Source organism: Passer domesticus, chromosome 1 (genome assembly GCF_036417665.1).
Source record: "Passer domesticus isolate bPasDom1 chromosome 1, bPasDom1.hap1, whole genome shotgun sequence".
NCBI classification, from domain to species: Eukaryota; Metazoa; Chordata; class Aves; order Passeriformes; family Passeridae; genus Passer; species Passer domesticus.
The window spans coordinates 86672250-86691830 of NC_087474.1; the positions used below are offsets into that span (position 1 = coordinate 86672250).

General features: G+C 41.0%; 1 protein-coding gene across 1 annotated transcript in view; it reads left to right on the top strand.

Moving 5' to 3' along the window:
• MYO10 (myosin X) overlaps positions 1-19581 on the top strand; it is a 172636-nt gene that overhangs the window by 121431 nt on the left and 31624 nt on the right. The window contains exon 19 of the mRNA XM_064427969.1: positions 168-248. Coding sequence (XP_064284039.1) covers positions 168-248 — 81 coding nt within the window. The remainder of the gene's footprint in view (positions 1-167; positions 249-19581) is intronic.

The window sequence follows — 19581 nt, forward strand, 5'->3', positions numbered from 1 at the left end:
TTGGAAGCAGGAGCTTCCAGGGTGCAGTAACTTCTGGCATGCACCACTAGGTGTTGCAGTTAGATGCTGTCTGCAGTGCTGAGCTGCAGGAGCTCTTGTCTGGGGTTATGTTGCTTGTGCAAAAATCCAGCTTGTGAGCTACTGTCTTCTCTCTACCTGTGTTTCAGGAATCACTTCATTCTTTAATGGCGACACTGAGTTCTTCAAACCCTTTCTTTGTTCGGTGCATCAAACCCAACGTGCAGAAGGTAAGATTTTAAATGGTGTCCATCTTTTCTGTACATCTCAGGCCTAATCTTTTGCTGCCTGTCTGGTTATTTACCGCTTTTTGAAGCAGAGGGTAGCATTCTTCACTGATTTTGTAGAAGGCTTTCAAGGGGAAGGTACTAGGAAGGGCTTTCGAATTTTTTATTTTTTTTCACACACAGATTATGTACCTCTTTAATAGTCATTGCCCACAACTCTGATAAACTACTGGCTGTAAGGAAGGTTATAAACAGAAGGAAGAAGGCTGCACTTTTTGTGTGACAACTCTGTGAGAGCCTTGTTAGGGAGAAAATATCAAAATTGCAAAGTTTGTTTTAGGTCACTAGAGGCAGTGATTCAGATGTGTATAGAAAAACTGATGTGAATGACTCTGTTGTCAGACTCTTGGTCTTTCAATTTATGAAAATGCCTAGAATTGTACAGGCTGGATGTTTTGTTCTGTTTCAGATTTCTGTTTTTAAAACAGGCTTGGAAACTAAGCCTTACAATATCAACTTGTCTTTTGAGTTACTGATAATGAAAGGCAGTGTCAAGATTTGCCTAAATATGTTGGAGGGCTCTCTAGAAATGAAGTGGTAATGGTACAGTAGTCATTTAAATTAGTAATGTTAGCCTGGTTCTGGTATTATGGGGTTTTTCACATCTGTTTTGGGCATAATAGACTGTTATTCAGGCATGGTCTGCTTTTGTCAAAAATACAACAGCCAGAAGTGCTAGTGAATCTCATTTATGGTTTTCACATGGCAACTCAGAGATTGGTGACTTTACTATAAATCCATATTTACATGTTCCATTTTTCTGGGCTGCCTAGGTAATCAGGATACTAACAAAACAGATGTGTGGATTTCTTTGTAGGTTTTTGTGCCACCTGGACAGTACATCCTTGACTTGACATGTTTTCATTTGCTGACTGTTCTGCTATTTGTGATGTGCCAAATAACATGCAGATTTTGGGCACCTTAGCAAGAGGGAGCAGCCTGGAAGCAAATAAAAACAACTTTCTGTATCTTGAGGTGTTTAAGAGGTGCTCTGAGGTGTGAAGCCACCCAGATGGCTGAACCCACGTGGATGACAGAGCCCTGGCCTGTAGCTGGGATTTGTGAGCTTGCATGTTTAGCAAAGTCCCTGATCACAGAAGGAAGGCAGTTTTGAAAAGCTTGTCTGCTTCCCTTCTCTTGTTTCTGTCTGGAAGCCCCATGACCCTTAAACAGAAGGATTTCAGTAACAAACTCTCAGGTTTTCCTTATCTGTCTTTTCATACCTGACTAATAATGCTCATCTGCACAGTAGCAAAGGGACAAGGATTTGCTGTGATTGATGCAAGAACCAGGCACTTGTTGCATTTCCATAACAAGGAAAACACTGAGTTCCCACTCCTATATTCCTTGTTCTTCCAGTCTTTTCCCACTAAAATGTTTCATCCCTGGCAATTTTGGCGTGTTACTGTATCTGTGCACATATTTTACTACCACTAAAACACAGTTCTCACAGAATTAGCAGCTGTGCAAGGAGAAAAAGCTTGAGACAGTCTCTGTGGACCACCTCTAACTGCAGGAGTGCATGCAGGAAGAGACTGGGAGATTTCTGTAGACAATCTGTTTCAATATACATATAAAATCTCACAGAAACCTTATGCAAAAATGGTTGTACTTGTTTTCCATTTGCCTTTGTTTGATTGCAGATTTAACTTGAATTAATGACTTTACTAAATAAGAAATACTGTTTGAAGAACAAGAGTCAAGTGTCACAGAGCTTCTCTTTTGTAGCTGATTCAGTAGAAGACTTGACTGAAAATGAGAAGGAAAGCCATATATAATGCTTGTCAATGGCATTCTTCATTCAGGGAAGTGTCCCCAAAATGCACCTTTGGGATTCACTGTTGGGAGGTTTGCCTAGGAAAAAAATAAACTGCTTGAAAGATTTTGAAGTGGAGTAAACTTGGATCAAAAGAAAGTAAAGGTCCTCACTGAGCATTTTCCTCTGTGTTTTCCATCTGCAGTCATGGTGATATGGAATGATAAATGTCACTCGGAAGGTACTCAAACAGTGCTTGCCAAATACCTGTGTGGAAGAAAGGGGTGTTTTACTGGTTTTTTCTGTTTGGTTGGTTTTGGGGGGTTTTTTGGTTTTTTTTGGTTTTTTTTTTTAATATACAGCATTAAAACAGAGCTGGACCAGAGAGATTCATCAAAGAGAGAGCTGAAATTCTCTTATTGCGAGCCAAGCCTCTCCATCTGGATACAGACTGGATACATATAGGGGACACACCTATTGGTGAACATCCTTTGTAACTGGAGGGGAACTCAAGAAATGTGTTTGAATTCTGTAGGTGAATGAAGTTAAGTAAATAGAAGTCAAATTCAAGCCTTTGAAAAGCAGAATGTATAGCAAGCTACTTTCTCTGCTGTTCTAGATATTGAAGCGTATTCATGTTGGTAGCAGATGTGATAATTTACAGTAATTATTTCATTGTTTTAATTTTTCTAAAGTTCATTTTTTAAATATGTTGCAGTGGCAGGCAAAAACAATTCAGCTTAAGCAATAAACCACTGAACATTTACATATGAAAGCAGGTTCTACACTCATTAGTGCAATTTCCTAAAGGGAGCGCATGGAGTACGTGACCTTTTGTCACAAGACATTTCGGCAGGCAGGCCTCAGACAGAAGGACAGAGGACCCATTAATCTTTGGGAGACCCCAGAACAATCAGGGTATCTGTTTTCACAATTTCCAATCTGTTCTGAACTATCCATAACATGGAAACTTTTCCACTTGGTATGCTTAATGAGTGTTTTCTGCTAATGAAGTGTCTTTCTCCTCAGCTTTCCTTATCTTCACTGCAGCTGGCAGAACTATGTATTATTTCATCCCTTTGAACTTTAGCACATCTTTCTCTCTTTCTTAGTTTCATGTTTCTTTTTCTGTCTCCTGTTTTATTTGATAATGATTCCTCCCTGCAACCTTGCCTTTTCTGATCTCTTTCTCATTTTCTTTGCATACTTTGAATTAAAAACAAACACCACCACAAAAAAAAAAAAGCCAACAACAAAACCAAACCAACAAGAAAAAAAAAAAGACTGTATTTTTAAAAGAATCTGCAGCCATTACTAAAATCATCAGCTGAGTGTTCTTCCAGCTTGCTGCTATTAATAAGTTGCTATGCCTTGGTGCTATTCAGGAGACAGATCAGAGTAAATTTAAGATCTAAACTTCCTATTCAAGCTGTTTCAGAGGCAGAAGTTTTCCTGTTGCCCAGAAGCAGCCAGCCTTGTGCAGCTTGGCTCAAGTGCTTTCTCAGGTTCCCTTTTCTATTTAGGCTATTTCTTGAAAATACATTGGCATAATCTCCAGTGGCATGATACTGGTATAATCATAGCAAGTGGCCCCACCTCCAGCATCCGCCTCAGCTGTTCTGGTCTCTCAAAACCTCAGTTATTACAGCTTGTTTTTATAATCCCCTGTTCTTGAGAGTTGAACAGGTTCAGATGTGGCCATTCTCTCCTGCACATAAATAGGTGCATGCACTTCTCTTTGGTTACGGATCTAAGGCCAGTTTGGTCCTGATAGACAAAATTCTGGCTTAATTATGTTTCACATGAAGTATTTGATGTAGACAAAAATTTCACTTTTTAAATTGTTTTTATGGAAAACTTGTGTTGATGTGTGCCACCAGGCAACAGGATTGCAAGGTCCCTACTCATGTCTGTCTGCTCATTTATTGTCTCATTCCTCTGTTGTAGTGATGGTCTTGTCACTGTCAAGATAAAAGCTGCCTTCTCTAAGACCTTGTGATCTCTAAAGGGACAATTCTGTTTCTCTTCAGGTTTTTATATTGACTTTTTTTTTAAATCTTAAAATATAATTACTTTGGGTAAATAAGTGAGGCAAAATTAAACCTGTATTATAAAGCTACTGCAGGGTAGGGGCTACAGGGAGCAACAGTAAAAATGAAACTGATAATGCCTTAGCAATTCAAAGGAAGACTGGTCGAAAAAAGTCTGTAATAAATTCTATGAGGTCTACTGCTCTTAGAGTCCTATCATGCTCCATATTCATTCTAGGAAAATTAGTATCAAGGCAATAAGATTGTTAACATGGCTTCTGGGGACAGAGCCATTTGAAGGGATCAAGGTATGGCTATTGGCACCTGCAGTGTACTTTGAGGCATAGGTTATTAATGACCATGAGACACCCTGGAATAGCAAGCAGTTTGTCCTCTAATATGAAATAAGATATAAACCTATTTTGCTTGGCGCCTGAATTAAAATTGTGTTCTTAAAATAGCTCTGAATCATTACAAATGTAAGTTTAGCATGATACCAGCCTAAACACCAGGTAGAAGTACAGCTCAGGAATGCAGTGCAAAGGAACAGTGATAGCAGAGCTTGACCCCATCTGCAAGGGTGATTGTGTGCAGGGTGTAAAGCAGGTACAAGTGCAGTAGGTGAGCTGGTTGTCAAGCTGGAATTGCAGTGGTGTCATATTGAGATTCGACTGTATGAAATACTGAGTTTGCCTTCTAGGGAGATGGGTTGTTTTGTTGGGTTTTTTTTTTTTGTTTTTTTTGGTTTTGGTTTTTTTTTTCAGAAATGTGGATGAGAAAAGTGCAAGTCTAATACTGCATTGGGAAGAGCACTGACACATAATCTTGAAAGATTCAGGGAGAGAAGCTCTGAACTTCAAGGGTATTCTACTGTACCTGAAGCACAGGATTGCTAAGCATGTGGATAACTTTACTTTCAGAAGTCTTTATTTTAAAAAATTATCCTTAATAAGGTGCTCTAGTTCCAAACTTCTATGCCCATGTAGTTGTATACCAAGCATTTGCTTTATACAGTGACATTCAGCAGACTCTGGGTCTCCTTACAGGGGAGCATCTGCCTTATTGGGTTTTTAAAGATGCTGAGCCCAGCAGTTAAAAGCTAAAAAAGTGTTAGGCCCTAAATGGAGGTGTCTGTATGGTTTAGTCAGTTGCTAAGCCCTGAGGTAGCTCTGCTGCAGCATAGCTGCAGTGGTGTCTGGTACTGGGAGCTAGCAGATCATGGGGTAAATTTGACTTGCTGTCCATAAGGAAAAGGTAATAGATAGCCTGGTCACATTAATAGTTACTCTGTCATACTTTGAAAGTAGAGGAAATAGCTAATGTAGCCCAGGTGGAGCTGCTGGGTGTGTGTGGGGCTGTCTGTAGAAAGTTAAGGTCTAGCAGTATTAATTTACAGCTGTATAAGGAGCTTATATATTAGAGATCCTTATTGTCTTAAAATCTGCCTTTAATCTCAGTTGTTCTCAATAAATACTTACTTTAAGAAAGCTTTCTGGCTGCCAATTACTGCTGTCATTGCTTCTGGAGGCAGCAGAGCCACAGGCTGTGAGCACAGATTGCTTTTGCTTGGGCAGCTTGGGTCAGACTCAGGGAGCTGCTGCTCAGGCTCATCATTTGGGAGAAGAGCAACTGTTTCCCAAAAACACAGCATGTTGGCCTGATCTAGCAGGTCAACAATTGCAAACTATTTATCCTCCTTACCCTTTAACTAGCTCATGAGGCTTTATTATTCACAAGCAGGAAGGCGCAGTCGGAAGGTGTGGTGTCGTGCCTGGCCAACGCCACTTAATTCAGCTGCCTGGATCTTGTCGCCTTGGGTTTTGCAGAATTACATAGCTTCCAATCAAGACTTGTGGAGTACATCCCAGCTGCATCATTTTCTGACACATCACTTGAGTAATTAGGTCAGGCGCTAGAGGACTCATTCCCTAGGTAAAAGTGGCAAGGAGAGTGGGTGTGAGGAAAGCAATTGCTCCCGCTCACAGAGTGCTGGCAGTAATGTAACGTGTGAATCTGAATCCCTGTCTGAAAGAGCAAGGTGTTTCGTGCTGTATGTAAGCCATGCCTCTCTTCAGTGTCCTCACTCCCATCACTGCTGTGGTGCAGCCTCTTCTCTTAGTTATGCTGCCTGAGAGCCACTGGGTTGTCCCTTTGTCCCCATCTCAGCGTATCCCTGCTTGCTGGGCTGAAGTAGGTCATTCCACTCTCCGGGCAGTCACCCAGACAAGGCATGTTCCTCTTCTTCATCAAGGTTTGTTGTCTGCTAAGCAGGGCTGACGAGGCATTCCTTTGCTAAGTGTATTAGGGTTTGTCTTTCAGTGACCATGGTTAAGGGGTTTAAAATTGAGCTGTTTAAGGCTAGGGACAGAGAGCTGAGATGGGATGCTGCAGGCAAGGGAGCAGACACTGTGCTGTAAAGGTTGCACCCAGCTCCAGGCAGAGCAGGCAAGCAAGAGTTTTGCTTGTTTTGCAGCATGTACCATTTGGTAGGACTCTGTCCACAAGTGGTAGGAGCAATTTCTGTATTTTGGATAGTAACTGTGGCAGTATGTAAGCAGGATGGAGGGACACGTGGGGAGCAATTGCTGCTTTGGGAGGGACTTGGATGAGGGTGGCCCAGATGGCAAAGTATCAGAACAATTCTGTGGAAAAATCAAATGCCTAGGAATGGGATATTTTTAATGTGTAATATTTGCTGTGTAGTTCAGTGTAATATCTAGAAGTGACAAAGATTTTGACTGCTTCAGCAACTGATCTGCCCGCAGCAGAGGATCTTACTGCCTACAGCTGACTTCAGTCACTACAATAATTCTTGTGTGTTGTGCCACCTGATGGATTTTTTTGTGGCTTATGAATTCCTTTATATGTGGCTATGTGGCATAAATTGACAGTCGTGGAGCTGCAACTACTGATCCAAAGTCTGAAGTATTTGCTTTTTATAAATACCAGCAAAGAACTTGGCTTTTCTTCCTTCTTGTGCGCTCTACCAAGCATTTGAATTGCAAACATTGTCATGCAAATGTATGTGTTGAAAAACTGTGTACTTCATCAAGCTCTGGAAGTTTTCTTCTTTAAGTACTACCAAAAAAAATAGTGCCCCCCATCTCTAAATGGCAATTTACATTCAAATCCTGTTTGCTGTGTTCTCATGGTAACTACTCGAAGGGAACATGCACAGTCCATGATAAATAGACATCTCTAGAGCTCCAAAAGCATCGCTGGCGTACAGAGCATTGTTCTTTAGCAAAAACTTTAAAGTTCACACATCTCTTCCTTGCAAAGCTGTGTCATAGGGATATTGTGCGTTTTATCTCTTAATGTTTAGGAATTTGCTGGCTGTGAAATATATTTACATTCTTGCTGCCTATAAGGTGAGATTAGCCCTCGTGTCCTGTTAGTCAGGAATATCTTCAGTGATTGCTGTAGAGCCAGCCCTCGCTAGGCTTGACTTCCTTTGAGTAGCAGCAGGAATGAATTAAGCAAGTACAGCCAAAGATATCACATGAAAGACTTGAAATACCAGAGCTGAAGAAAGCTCTGTTCTGTGTGTGTCTCTGTGTGTGTGTATGTGTGCATAGCTGCAAAAAAAAACTGATAAAGATTCAGTTTTTCACAATGGACGAACACTGAAGGGGGAAAACGTCTTAAAAGGTAAGGGGCTTAATTCATGCAGGTTTTTTAATTATTTTAGTCTAGCATACTTGAAGCTGCAGTGGACTTGTAGGAAAAGTACAAAAAGTACCTGGAGTTTGACTCAGCAAGCTGTACTGGAAATGTTTCTGAACTTGTATTTTCTTTTAAAGAGGGTAAATGCATGCAGAATCGAGTTTATGACAAAAGAACTAAATTTACTGGTCTAATCATATTTTTGAACACCAGGAGAGCTTTGCTGCCAAGCAGTCTGCTTTAATAAATCACACTTTGTTTGAAAGTTAAAGGGGTGATTGTTTGCAGAGCTGGGAAAAAGTCGACAGAAGCAGAGCTGTGTGTGGAGATGGGGGAAGACCTCTGTTGTAGTGATGGGCTGCTTTCTGGGGAAAGATCTTTTCTGTTTATCAGTCCATAGTGTATATTCAGGAAAACCAGCTATGTGAAGCTAAGGATTATAGTATTCCTGCCATTTTTTAAGGCATAAGGCATGTATTCTTGCATTGATTGCATGATAAAAAAGTAATACTGGGGAAAAGTGTATTCGGGATGGGGGGAGTCAAGCAAGGTAACTTCAGAACCCAGAAGTCTCAATTAATTTTGTTGTTTTCCTGGAGAAACTTTGATGGGGCACACTTGAAACGGTAATTTTTTTGCCGTAGAAATACAGGAAATGGAATATGCCTGGGGAAAAAAAATTACTCCAGTAGTAATGGAAAGGACAGCATAGCAGTTGGTATATTTTGACCTTCTTTGCTGTGTCAACTCTCCCTTCTGCCCCCAATGAAATAGCCCTCTAATACAGCAGGTAAAATAGTGCCGTTCACCACTGATTGCCTTTGCTTCTGGGAGCTGCACTTTGTGCCTTGCTTTCCCACTTAAAGTGCTTGTCTCTGCAAACATTAGAATTCAGCCACGGGGTAGAAAATTAGGATAAAATTGCTTGAGAGAACCTGTTATGAAGGGAATGGGTTTGATCCTGCATCATTGAAGTCTATGGGAGTTTTATTCTGGTCTCAAGAAGTGCAGCCCTAGATTTGCCTTGCAAATCTAGATGGAGGGTACACGATCTGATAAAGTGCCTATGGGACCAGGAAACAGTGTTGCCATAACTTGTAGTTGTTCTTCTCTCACTGATGTTAAAATACGTCCTTTTAAACCCCAAGTGGTAGCAGAGGTGGTAGGTCAAAATGTAACTGGTTTTGTTGTCTGCACATTGATGATATGTATTCAGTATTTCTTCTGCTAAATCTTCTTAGTTTTAGAAAAGATAAGATTTATTTAGATTCTCATTTGTTGGCTTATTCAAAAAAATGTATTTACAACCTGTAGCATAAATGAAAGCTTAACAACAGAGGTTATAACATAAAAAACAGATTAGTGAAAGTTAGAGTGCTGTCCCAGTTATTCACAGATTTTTGTCAAAGCTACCCTCAGAACAAAATCTGTGTGAAGAGGAGAAGGTAATGTTGTTTAAGAGTAGAACTTGGATCAGTTACTAAACCTTTTTCTCTTTGACTGTATCTATCTGTTTACATACATACTTACATGTGAGTTTTCTTAATTTATTATTAACAGGATGCAGCAAAGACTTCAGGGGGAAAGGGGAAACCTCACTATGATCCATTTGTAAGGGTTAAGTACACTTCAGAACATCTGGTGCCACCTCATCAGATGAAGCATTAAACACAAAATATTTACTCAAAGAGCATCAAAGTGTTTTATCTTTGCTGTCTTACACTCAGAATTTACTGTTTCTGGTGGGTTTAGGCAGTTCATAAACCTCAGTAGCAAGGCAGGTTCATTCCTATCACTGTCCATAGCAGTTACGTTGTGGTTTCAGTTGTATGAAGTGGAATGTAGTAGCTGTAAAGTCTGAGTTTGAGGACATCATCAGAGCTGGAAGGGTGGTCAGTTTAACCTACAGGAAGTTTTTGGCTGACACATTATGATGTTTTTGAGGTTGCTCTTATTGGTTTGTCTTCTCTCCACATTCCTAATATGTACTCCCGATTCAGACATCAAGGAGCTGGGCAGCTGGTGCTGCTTACAGGAGCTTTGCTGGGGAGGTGATAGCAGCACAATTCCTCAGGCTTTGTGGGCAGTATTTGTTCTGTTGCTGGGTCCCGAGCACCTCTGTGAAGGTGCTGGTTGCCAAGAAGCCCATTGCACCATGTAAATCATTTGGGACACTGGCAAGTTTTTGTTTTGCAGCCACCTTGGACTGTGCCATGCACCCGTGAGTATTATACAATATCTGGTGTAGAGAAGGCAAGTTTGTCACCATACTGATAGTGCTATGTTCTATTTCCACTGTTTACATGATGTAATCAATCATGGCATTTTTGAAACTCACTCTCTCAGTATATCTAGAAATCTTCTAAGGATGTGGCAAGTAGTTGCTTTGGAGGGGTCTCCAAACCATTATTAGTGAAACAGAGATAATGTAGGTGGGTTGAGAGAAGACATCCACTTTCAGAAAGCCAGATACAAGCCAGATCATCTGTGATACTGGCTTTCTCAAACGAATGGCTGCCCCAGATTTAGCATGATGAGTGTGTCCATCTGCAGCTTGGCAAACACACTGTTTGTGCATACTTCATACTTAGCCAAAAAGAAACAGTGACCAGCCTCATCAATTAAAAGTAGTATTTCAAAGGGAGAAATGAAGATTCTTATTAGAAGTGGTGCAGCACTTAAATTAGCTTCAAGGAAGTTTTTAATGTAGGCACGCAATTCACATGTCAAACAAAATTGCTTTTAGGAAAGCTGATTTTATCTCAAGTGTTCCCGTCTGAGTCAAGTATTAAGGGTTATGTTGGGTTGTATACTTAAGCTAGCCTAGGAATTTCTCAGGGAAGAAATGGCTGTTCAGCCATCTAAAATTGCATTTCCCTGTGACCCCTGGCATGCACAACATAGTGCATCTCAAATCAGCCTGGTTCTTACAGGACATGTACATCTTATTGGCCTCAATGAGCTCTAAGCACACATGTAAATGCTTTGCTTAAGTTATTACTGGTTTGATGCTGCTTTGGCCAGCACCTAACAGAGCACCTGGAGTCATAATACCTCTTATCACACAGCTGTGAAGGGGAGAGACATTTGTGCAGCTCCCTTACAGTGCATGCCCAGCCTAAAGTCACAAATCATCTGTGCAGAGAAGACAAGACTTGGTACATCTATTGCTTCCAGTCATGTGTGTTCCATGCAGCTGGCCAGTTCCCTGAGAAAGAGTGCTGATGAAGCAGCAGTGAAAATGCACTTAATCACTCATGGAGTCTCAACAGTCTGTTTTCACCATGATCAGAAAATATGGAAGAGGGATAGAAAAAAATCTACTTCCAGGACAAGAAGAGACAATATCTTATTTGAATGTGTCACAACAGATTGTAAGATCATGGGTAAGGGCAGGAGTTTTCTCCACAAAATCATCTTAAAAGTTGATAGAGTCAATCAAAAGTGTGGTTCATGTACCTAAGTGAAGATGGAGCTAAACCTTACTGAAACAAAGGGCTGTTGACCAGCATCCATGGCTGTGAATTCTGCTTGGAGGAGATGAGCAGTGGCATCACAATTAAGTCACTCAGAAGGCAGTTGAATGTTAGATTAGTTAGATCCTGATGTGCTGTTACCATTTATTATAATTCATTCTTTCTCTCACTCTTTAGATATGTATGTGTAGATAAATCAGTTAATAGCTACTTTGATTATCATATTGATATTAAGGAGGTTTATTGCCATTCATTTTGGATAACCCTGCACCATGCTAATAAAGCAAAGTGAATTTACTCCATAGTTAACTCTTACTTCACAGCTGTATAGGAATTGGAACAAAAAAGTCATATTAATGCTTGTCAATGCATTACCTGGTGCGATGATGTGACAGTGGTGGGGTGTTTTCTCTACTGAATGCAATTAATATCAATGCAGAAGACACAGGAGCTTCCTGCTGTTCTGGCCCAGGGTGATGTTGACTCACCTGTGTGTGGCCTCTGGAGCAGCATGGAGAGCTGTAATCCACAGCTCCTCCACCTTGTGTTTATATAAAATATGAAGAAATCAGTAAAGGGGCTTTTTGTTTGACTTACACTGGAAATTTCAGCATTACCAGAAATACCTATTTTGATTTTGTTGTAGTTCTCAGAAACATCAAAGAACTGAAAGAGAAGACTCTCCAACTCTCAGCAGGACAATGGGATAGGACTGTTGTGTTATAACAAAGCTGTCTAAGGAGAACATATTTACTGCCTTTTCCTGTGAACTTAATGTATGCAAGAACAAACAACTGCCTTCTTTTTCTGCCCCTGCCCTGCAAACACACACGTACACACATTTCACTCTTCTTGTCTCTTGTCTAGTCAGTTGCAGATCTGCAAAGCAAGTCCTGAGTATATAATGTAAAAATGTATAGGAATACAAGAACAGCAGCTCAGATTCTAGGAAAAATGCCAAAATTAGACTGACACTTTCTGAGATGTACTGAGATAGAAGATGCAGTAGTAATTAACACACTAGTTACATGGGATTGAGCTGGGCTGTTCACGTGGACCATCATGCTATTCTTGCTGTCAGCTAGGTAAACATCTGTGCTGGTCACAGGGATCTCCATCACCTCTGTAAATTTGAATTTCCCATCTCTAGACTTAAAAATGGTCTTAAATGCAGTGTTACAGGGTTCCTGATACTTAAAGGAGATCTCCAGACCACACACTGCAAGTCTGCTGGATCCCCAGTCTGGAACAGCCCCCTGGTACCCTGGGCTCCCTCAGGCTGAAGCAAGCCTTTGGAAATTATCCAAATCAGCCAGAGCCATGTGCAGCCCACTGGGGCATTTTTGGTGCAGAGGGGCTTGTGTGCTGGGCACTGTGGCAAGGGCCAGCGCAGGGAGCTGGGAGGCAGGGATGCTCCGGGAGGGCTGGGTAGCAGAGCCCAGAGGCAGCTGTGAATGGAGCCCTGTGCTGGGGTGGGAATAATCTGCCCTTTCAGTGCTGCCCGACCTCGGGTGTCCTAGCAACACAAAGCTGCTCGGCTGAATATTTCGTGGCGTTCCTCATTTGCACATATCAGATATTGGCCGTGATTTAAGCCTGGCTGATTTCCCATTATGGCTTTCGAACAACAGGCTCGGTACAGGAAGGAGAGGAGAAAGGGCTACTTAGGAGAAAATTTTATAAAACCACATACTTTTTCTCGGCAGAGGAATGGCTCTGAAACATTTCCTTGCTTGAGAAAGCATGGAGCAGCAAGTCTGAGCATTACGTCAGCCTTGTGCTTTGTAGGCATCTTACATGGAATGAAAGAACTGTGTGCAGGGGTAAAATGCATTGCAGAAACTGCTGGTGGCCTCAGTATTGAAAAGGGGGTATGATCAGTGCTGACTTTTTAATGTTTCTTGAATTTTATTTTAGTTATTTTAGCTATGAAATTGCAGGCCCTTGGGGCCTTACAACAAGCAGGAACATTCCACATTTAAATCAGCTAAAGCCAACTGACACTTTTATTATTCTAAATCTTGTAGTTTGCAGAGGTGTGATTCATGATTGTTGTGTCACACACAGCACAGGTTTGCTCACAAATCACTGAATTGACTTCTGATATAGCAGTGAATTTTAAGTATTCTCTTTAAAGCAATGCCTCAAAATGGAAGAATATCAAGAAGTAAATGGCATTTGGACATGGGATCCTAAAAAGATAGTGTGTGATGAGATCTAGAGAAGCAGCAGGTGTGTGCACAAAACTGAAGATGGGAATAAAGTCAGATTTGGATTCAGAATCCTCTTCTACTCTTCTTGTGCTCTACAAGTGATGTCCCTTGTCGCTCTGTGGAATGCAGTGTTAGAGCCCTCCACCCATGAGCTGCAAGTGAGGTTCTTCCACCCCATCCTTTTCACTTAACCTGCATTAAAGAAAAGGGGGCAATAACTCTCTATCCTCTCTTCCCTTGTGTGCAGCTGTGGTCTGAAAAGAGGTTGCTCAGTTTTGGGTCACCACGGAGAGCAAAGAAAATTTGCGATCAAAGTTATCTGCAATACCATTTGGGGATGTACTGCTGAAGTGATCCTGTGTTAGCATGTCAGTGAGAACTGGCTTCTTGGAGGGTTTCAAGGGTAACAGTGCACCAGGTACTAGAAACACACAGGATTAGGTTCTTACACAGATTGCTACAAGATTTTACAGCCATGTCAGCCTTGGCTGTGCAAGAGGAAATTAATCTTAAACATGTTCTCTCAAGTATTTCCATCTTAGTTTTCTATTCTGTGATGAACCTTTGTCTCTTTTGGGAATGAATGCTTGATACCAACTACCATTGTCTGAAGAAATCCTGTTAGAGAGACCATGGTAAAACATGTTTTACTGCTTTTAAGCATTTAATAATGCATTTATGTGCCCAGCCTGACAGTAAATTGTCAAATGACAAAAAAAAAAAAAATCTTGTAAGATATGGATACAAAGTCTGTCATAGAGAAGTGACAGTACAGTGGAAAAATTAAAACAAGAAAAAAAAATACTCCCCCAGAAAAAAAAAAAGGGTGATGTCTCAGTTTGTATAAGTTATTAGATGACATGGAGGGTCAGGGTTTCTCCCTGCAGCTGGTCTGTGTGCAGCCTCAGCAGATGTGGAGTGGTGTGTGCACAAATCTTCTTAACATCTAATGAACAATGGAGATGCTGGTGTTGGTTGTCTTGACATGGGGTTGGTAAGGAAGGATAGCTGTCCCTGCAATTAATACCTCACAGCATGTTTCTTCATGGTAGGTCTGGGGCTCAGGCAGCCTGATTGATTTTCTTCAGAAGCCTGCTGATTACTCACAATGTGGGGAGAATGAGGCCAGATTGGGGTTTAGTCTGCAGGGACTGGAGGCTTTAGTGAGGACGACCTCAGATGAAATGGCAGCAGATTACACACAGGTGGAAAGGAGGGTCCATGAAAAGTTCCAGCTGGGGTCTGTGCTGCGAGTCACACCTTCTGTCACTGTGCTGAGACCCTGCCAGCAAGGCTTCAAACCTTAAATCCCTGTTTCCCAAATGCTTTTAATTGCCTGTCTCACATGGATGGTCCTGCAGTTCTGGGACAAACAGCCCATGGGACTTGCTGTGAATTTCAATGGAGGTCCTGAATAATGTATTCAAACAACAAGGGTTCACTTCAGCTGAAAGTTTAGGCAATCACTTACAGAGCTCTAAATATGCCCTTAGAAAACTTTGGTCTCTCCAGCATTTAAGCCTGTGCCTTTAACAGTCCGTTTCTATTCCATGAAATTGTAACCAGTGTGTAAGAAATAAGTCATTCTGAGTAGCTAGCATTCCTCTGGGCCCATATGAGAGAGGTAGCAAATCCTGGCTTCCTTTAGATGAAATTATGGATACCTTTAAAAAGGAAGGTTCACAAAGAGGCTGTTGTATATTTACTCAGGGATAGTTGTAGTCCATACAAACCAAACAGAAAGATTGAAATGCAAGAGTACAGGGACAATAACTAATAAAACCTATATTAAATAGCCCTGCAATTGTGATTTTATTGTTGCTGATGAAAGCATTGAAATCATAGCAAGCCAGTCAGAATAATTTGAGCATCTTTCCCCCCAACAAAGTAGCTACTTCCAGCTCTTCTCTTTGCTGAATATAGTCAAGCAGGACCTGAAAAACAACTGCAGCATTTTGTGGATGGATCTAATTCAACAGTGTTTTGACCTAGTTGAAATCTTTAAACACTAGTGCAAATAGTCAGTGTAGCACTGCACTACCTCATGGCTCTTAAATGGGCTGCAGTCTTAAACATGTCCTTGGGATGCCCTTGCTTGTAAAGTAAGCTGGGTGACAGGCTGCATATAAATACAAAAGCATTTTCACATTCATTTATTGAGGCTCCTGCTTTGACTGTTTTGGTAGAGTAGAAGACTTCTAAAATTACAGTGTTCCTTCTATGCAGTACTATTTTTAGCACAGGAAACTCTAACCAGTGGCATGAGAGTGGCTAATTTTGCTGTCTGTCTCTTATCTGAAATACTCAGGGCTGCAAGATGAGTGATGCAGGTCAGATGCAGTAGTAGGAGTTGAAGTGATCAGCTAATGGTGTAAATGATTGCTGCTGGTAAATGCAGTGCTTTCAGGTTCAGACCTGTAGAGACTGTAAAAGGAGCCAGCATGTCATTACTGAGCTTGCAGTGAAATCTGGCATGGAGTTTGCAGCAGAACTTTTTTGAGGCAGGAAGATTGTTGCAATATACCCATGTTCTTTTTCTAGCACCAGCAGTGTTAATAATTTTTAAAGGCTATTCCTGGGATTTTGGGGTGGGTGTATGGAAAAAGGCCAGGAGAACTTCGGACATGTGAAACACTTGCTGTTGTTTCAGGTTTATTGAAATATTCCTTGACTTGCCATAGCCATACAGTAGAAACCCCAAATAAATCATAGCTGTGGCAAATTCTTTGTTTTTATTGTCCTGTATTTTTATGGTGTTTATCTGGACACAAGTACTCTGGGACAGTAAGGGAGCGCCTTCCAAAACAAAGCAGGCATCAAACTTGTGTGTGTTTCAACCCAAACCTGTTCCAGTTGTTCCATGCTGGCTAGAGAAAACATGCTAGAGAAAAATGTAGAGGGTTTCTTCCTTTGAAATAGGCTTTTAGGTGAGTGGAGCTTGATGCTCCAGGTCCTTGGGCAGGATATGCACAGATTTTAATGCTCCTTGCTTTATGTGCTGGAAGCACATAAATTCTGAGGTTGAAAATCTGTTTAATAAACTGTTGTCATCAAAACTGATGGTGCAAATGACTGGAGAAATGATGGCTAGAAAAGCAGGGGGTGAAATGATTTGTTGGAGGAAGGGGGATGACATGCACACTGCTGCAGTCTCCAGGTGTGACAGGCCTTATCCCTGCCTGTCCTGGTGTCATAGAGCATTTTCCTATTGTAGACAAGGGCATTTCCCTTTCACTTCTTTCAGGTTACTGGCGTGAATCCTTGACACCAATAAAGGCTGCCAAGCAGTACATTTGGATGAGAATCACTGAGCATAATTTGGTTTAAAAAGGGCAAGCAATGGGCATGCAGAATTCTTCATATCAGTTCAGCTAGATTATAAATATTAGAAATTAAATTAGTCACATTTTTCAAACTTGTCTGTAAGGAAAGCCTGGCACTTGTTTTGATTCATAGAGCTGTTAACTGAAATCAGAAGACCCTGGGGAATGTTTCAGAAACATCTTGCTTAGTAAGTCTTGCTATTTCTGACAAAATATACACATTTGTATGTGAAAACTCATTTCAAACCCCCTATAAAGCAGAGAAAGACTGACCTCTTGTTAATTTCTGGTGGTTTTCTCCAGAGCAAAACTGCCAGGATTTCACTTTAGGAGTAAAAGAGCAGATTTAAAGAAACTAAGACATTGAAAAGAAGTTACTGGTGTTTAAATTTTTAAAAAATTACTTTTTTACATCTTACCTGTTTCATTTTTTCTTTCTCTGCATGTATCTTCCACTAAAGACTTTTCTAAGCCGGGAAAATCAACAATTTTAAGACACAGTAGCAAAGCTGACCTAGTTCTGCTCAAGTTCTTACAGAGAAATACAGAAGCAACGGAGTGGGATTTTTTTCTTTTCTCCTCTCACCCCTATCCCTCTTGCCAGTCTCCCTGTGAACTCCCTCCCTCCTGCTTAAAGTCTGTGAGGGTGCTGTAACTTGTCATTATTGTGCCTCTACTCTGGTGAGGCAGCCAGGAGTTCAGGGAGGAAGAAGGATTTACACAGAGTGAAGTCAGGTATGGTCTGTGTTTCAGCAGATGATTGATTTCTGTGCAAATGATGCACAGGACATAAAAATGTTGTGTTCTCTGTGTTATTCAGACCTTGGGATCTTCACTAAAGATACTGTCCGAAAAAAATTTTTTTTCTTAAAGCTCAGTCAAGCTGTAATCTGAAGAACTATTTTATTATTAAAATTACACATAGGTGTTAAATGTCTGTCCTAATGGCTGCTTCTAATTGTGATTTCAGGCAGAAGCTTTGCCCTCTGGGAGAGTCACTATAGATCAGAGCAAGCATTTAGCAGCCAAAGTCTCGCCAGTTGAGACTCCAGGTCATGCTCAAGTCTTGGCTTTGGTGCTGTCTGCTGCAAATTCAGTGGAGACTTTTAGATCCAGGAAATAATGAATTACAAGTTGTGTCTGCAACACAATAAAAAAGCACCTTTATCATGCAGAACAGACCTGGCTTGTAGTTATTAATTTCACATTGATATTGCTCAGTGCCTTAATATGACTTGACTGATGTGATTCTAGCTGTTGTTCAGTGATATTGTGTGCTGGAGTGGTTCAGCACCGCCATTCCATGATAAAAGTGAAATATCTATTGAAAATTTAGTTGATTGCATCTCAGAGACAATTTTGAAAGCTTGCATCTCAGAGACAGTTCTGAAAGCTATATGTTGACTTTCTTTTCTGTTGCCTTCTCTTTTGTAAATTTGATCTTACTTTGCAGAACTCTTAGTTTTAGGAATTCAAATTTTTACTGTGGAAGATGTACTGTTTTAAAATCAGTCATGGCTCTGCTGTCTATATGAAGTTTTCCTAGAGAATACAATTGCTTCCCAAGTGTTCGTTTGTGAGCCAAGCCAAGCTTTAACAGCAGTACTGGTAGAAATTCAGCAGACCCCAGAGCTAGGTCCTGTCCTGTATTACTTGGGTGTCAATGGGAAAGTTAGCTTGCTTCCCACAGGAGGTCTGAAGGAGCAGAGTAAAGAGGGGAAGGGTGATGATCAGCTGCACAGGTAGCCCTTTGCATGGAGATTTGACACTATTGCAAGTTTAATTCTTGCTGCACCAAGCAGCGTTCAAGTGGAAATGGTTGTCACTCTGTCTGAGAAGTGTCTGCAGTTCAGTAGAGGGATATGTGCATTTCTTGCACTCTAGTTCAATAATGGCACAGACAATTGATTTCTTTAATTGTGAGGAGTCCTGCTAGAAGTTATGCTTAAGGTTATCCCTGCTATGGGTGGAGGGGAGGAATCTTTTCAAGTTTCACCTTGAAAAGCATAAGAGATAAATCTCTTATCACCAACCCTCTGTTTTCTCAAAGCAGCCATACTTGTTGCAGATGTAATTCCAATGATATGCCAGGAGGATTTGGCCCTTCAATTTAATGTCTCATGTGTCTGTGAGTAATTAAAAATAGCAAGTAATGTAAAGTGATGGAGTAGACATTTAAAGTGGTTGATTAAAGTTGCAATGGTCTCTATATTGTCCTGTGTTGATAGCATGCTGACATCTCTTGCAATATTTAATGCTTTTTTTAAAAATTGCAGGTGTTTGAAGTTAGGTGTCGGTGTGACATTTCCACCTTCTGGTGACAGAGCAGGGCTGTTTCAAACTTCTGTAGTTGTAGGGAAAATGTTACCAAAATGTTTCTTCTTCCTCTGTGACTCAAGTTTTTTTAAACAGTAACATGAGCTTTCAAGCCAGGTGTGGTGCTGACTTTTGGCTTGTTAGGTGCCTGGAGGTGGCAATAAAAGGGTTAGGTGATACATCAGCCATCTGTCTCTCAAAGCAGGAGCTGCTCCCTTGCAGAGTGAGAGGCTGCCTAGTGAGAGAGACATCTGTCACGTCACCAGCATTTTGCCTGGCTGTGCTGCATCCCCACTCCCATCCATGCATCTTCCTCCTCACCACGGCACACAGAAAATACTATTATGTTTGCAAGTCTTGAGAAAAACTTCACCTTTTGAGAAAGCAAGTTTGGGTGGGGTAAAAGGACTAAAGGTAGTTTTAGTGTTAAAGAAAAAAAGAAAAAAAAGAGCTGTGGCAAGCATCAGCCTTGAGTTACACAAGGTGAAAAGTGAAA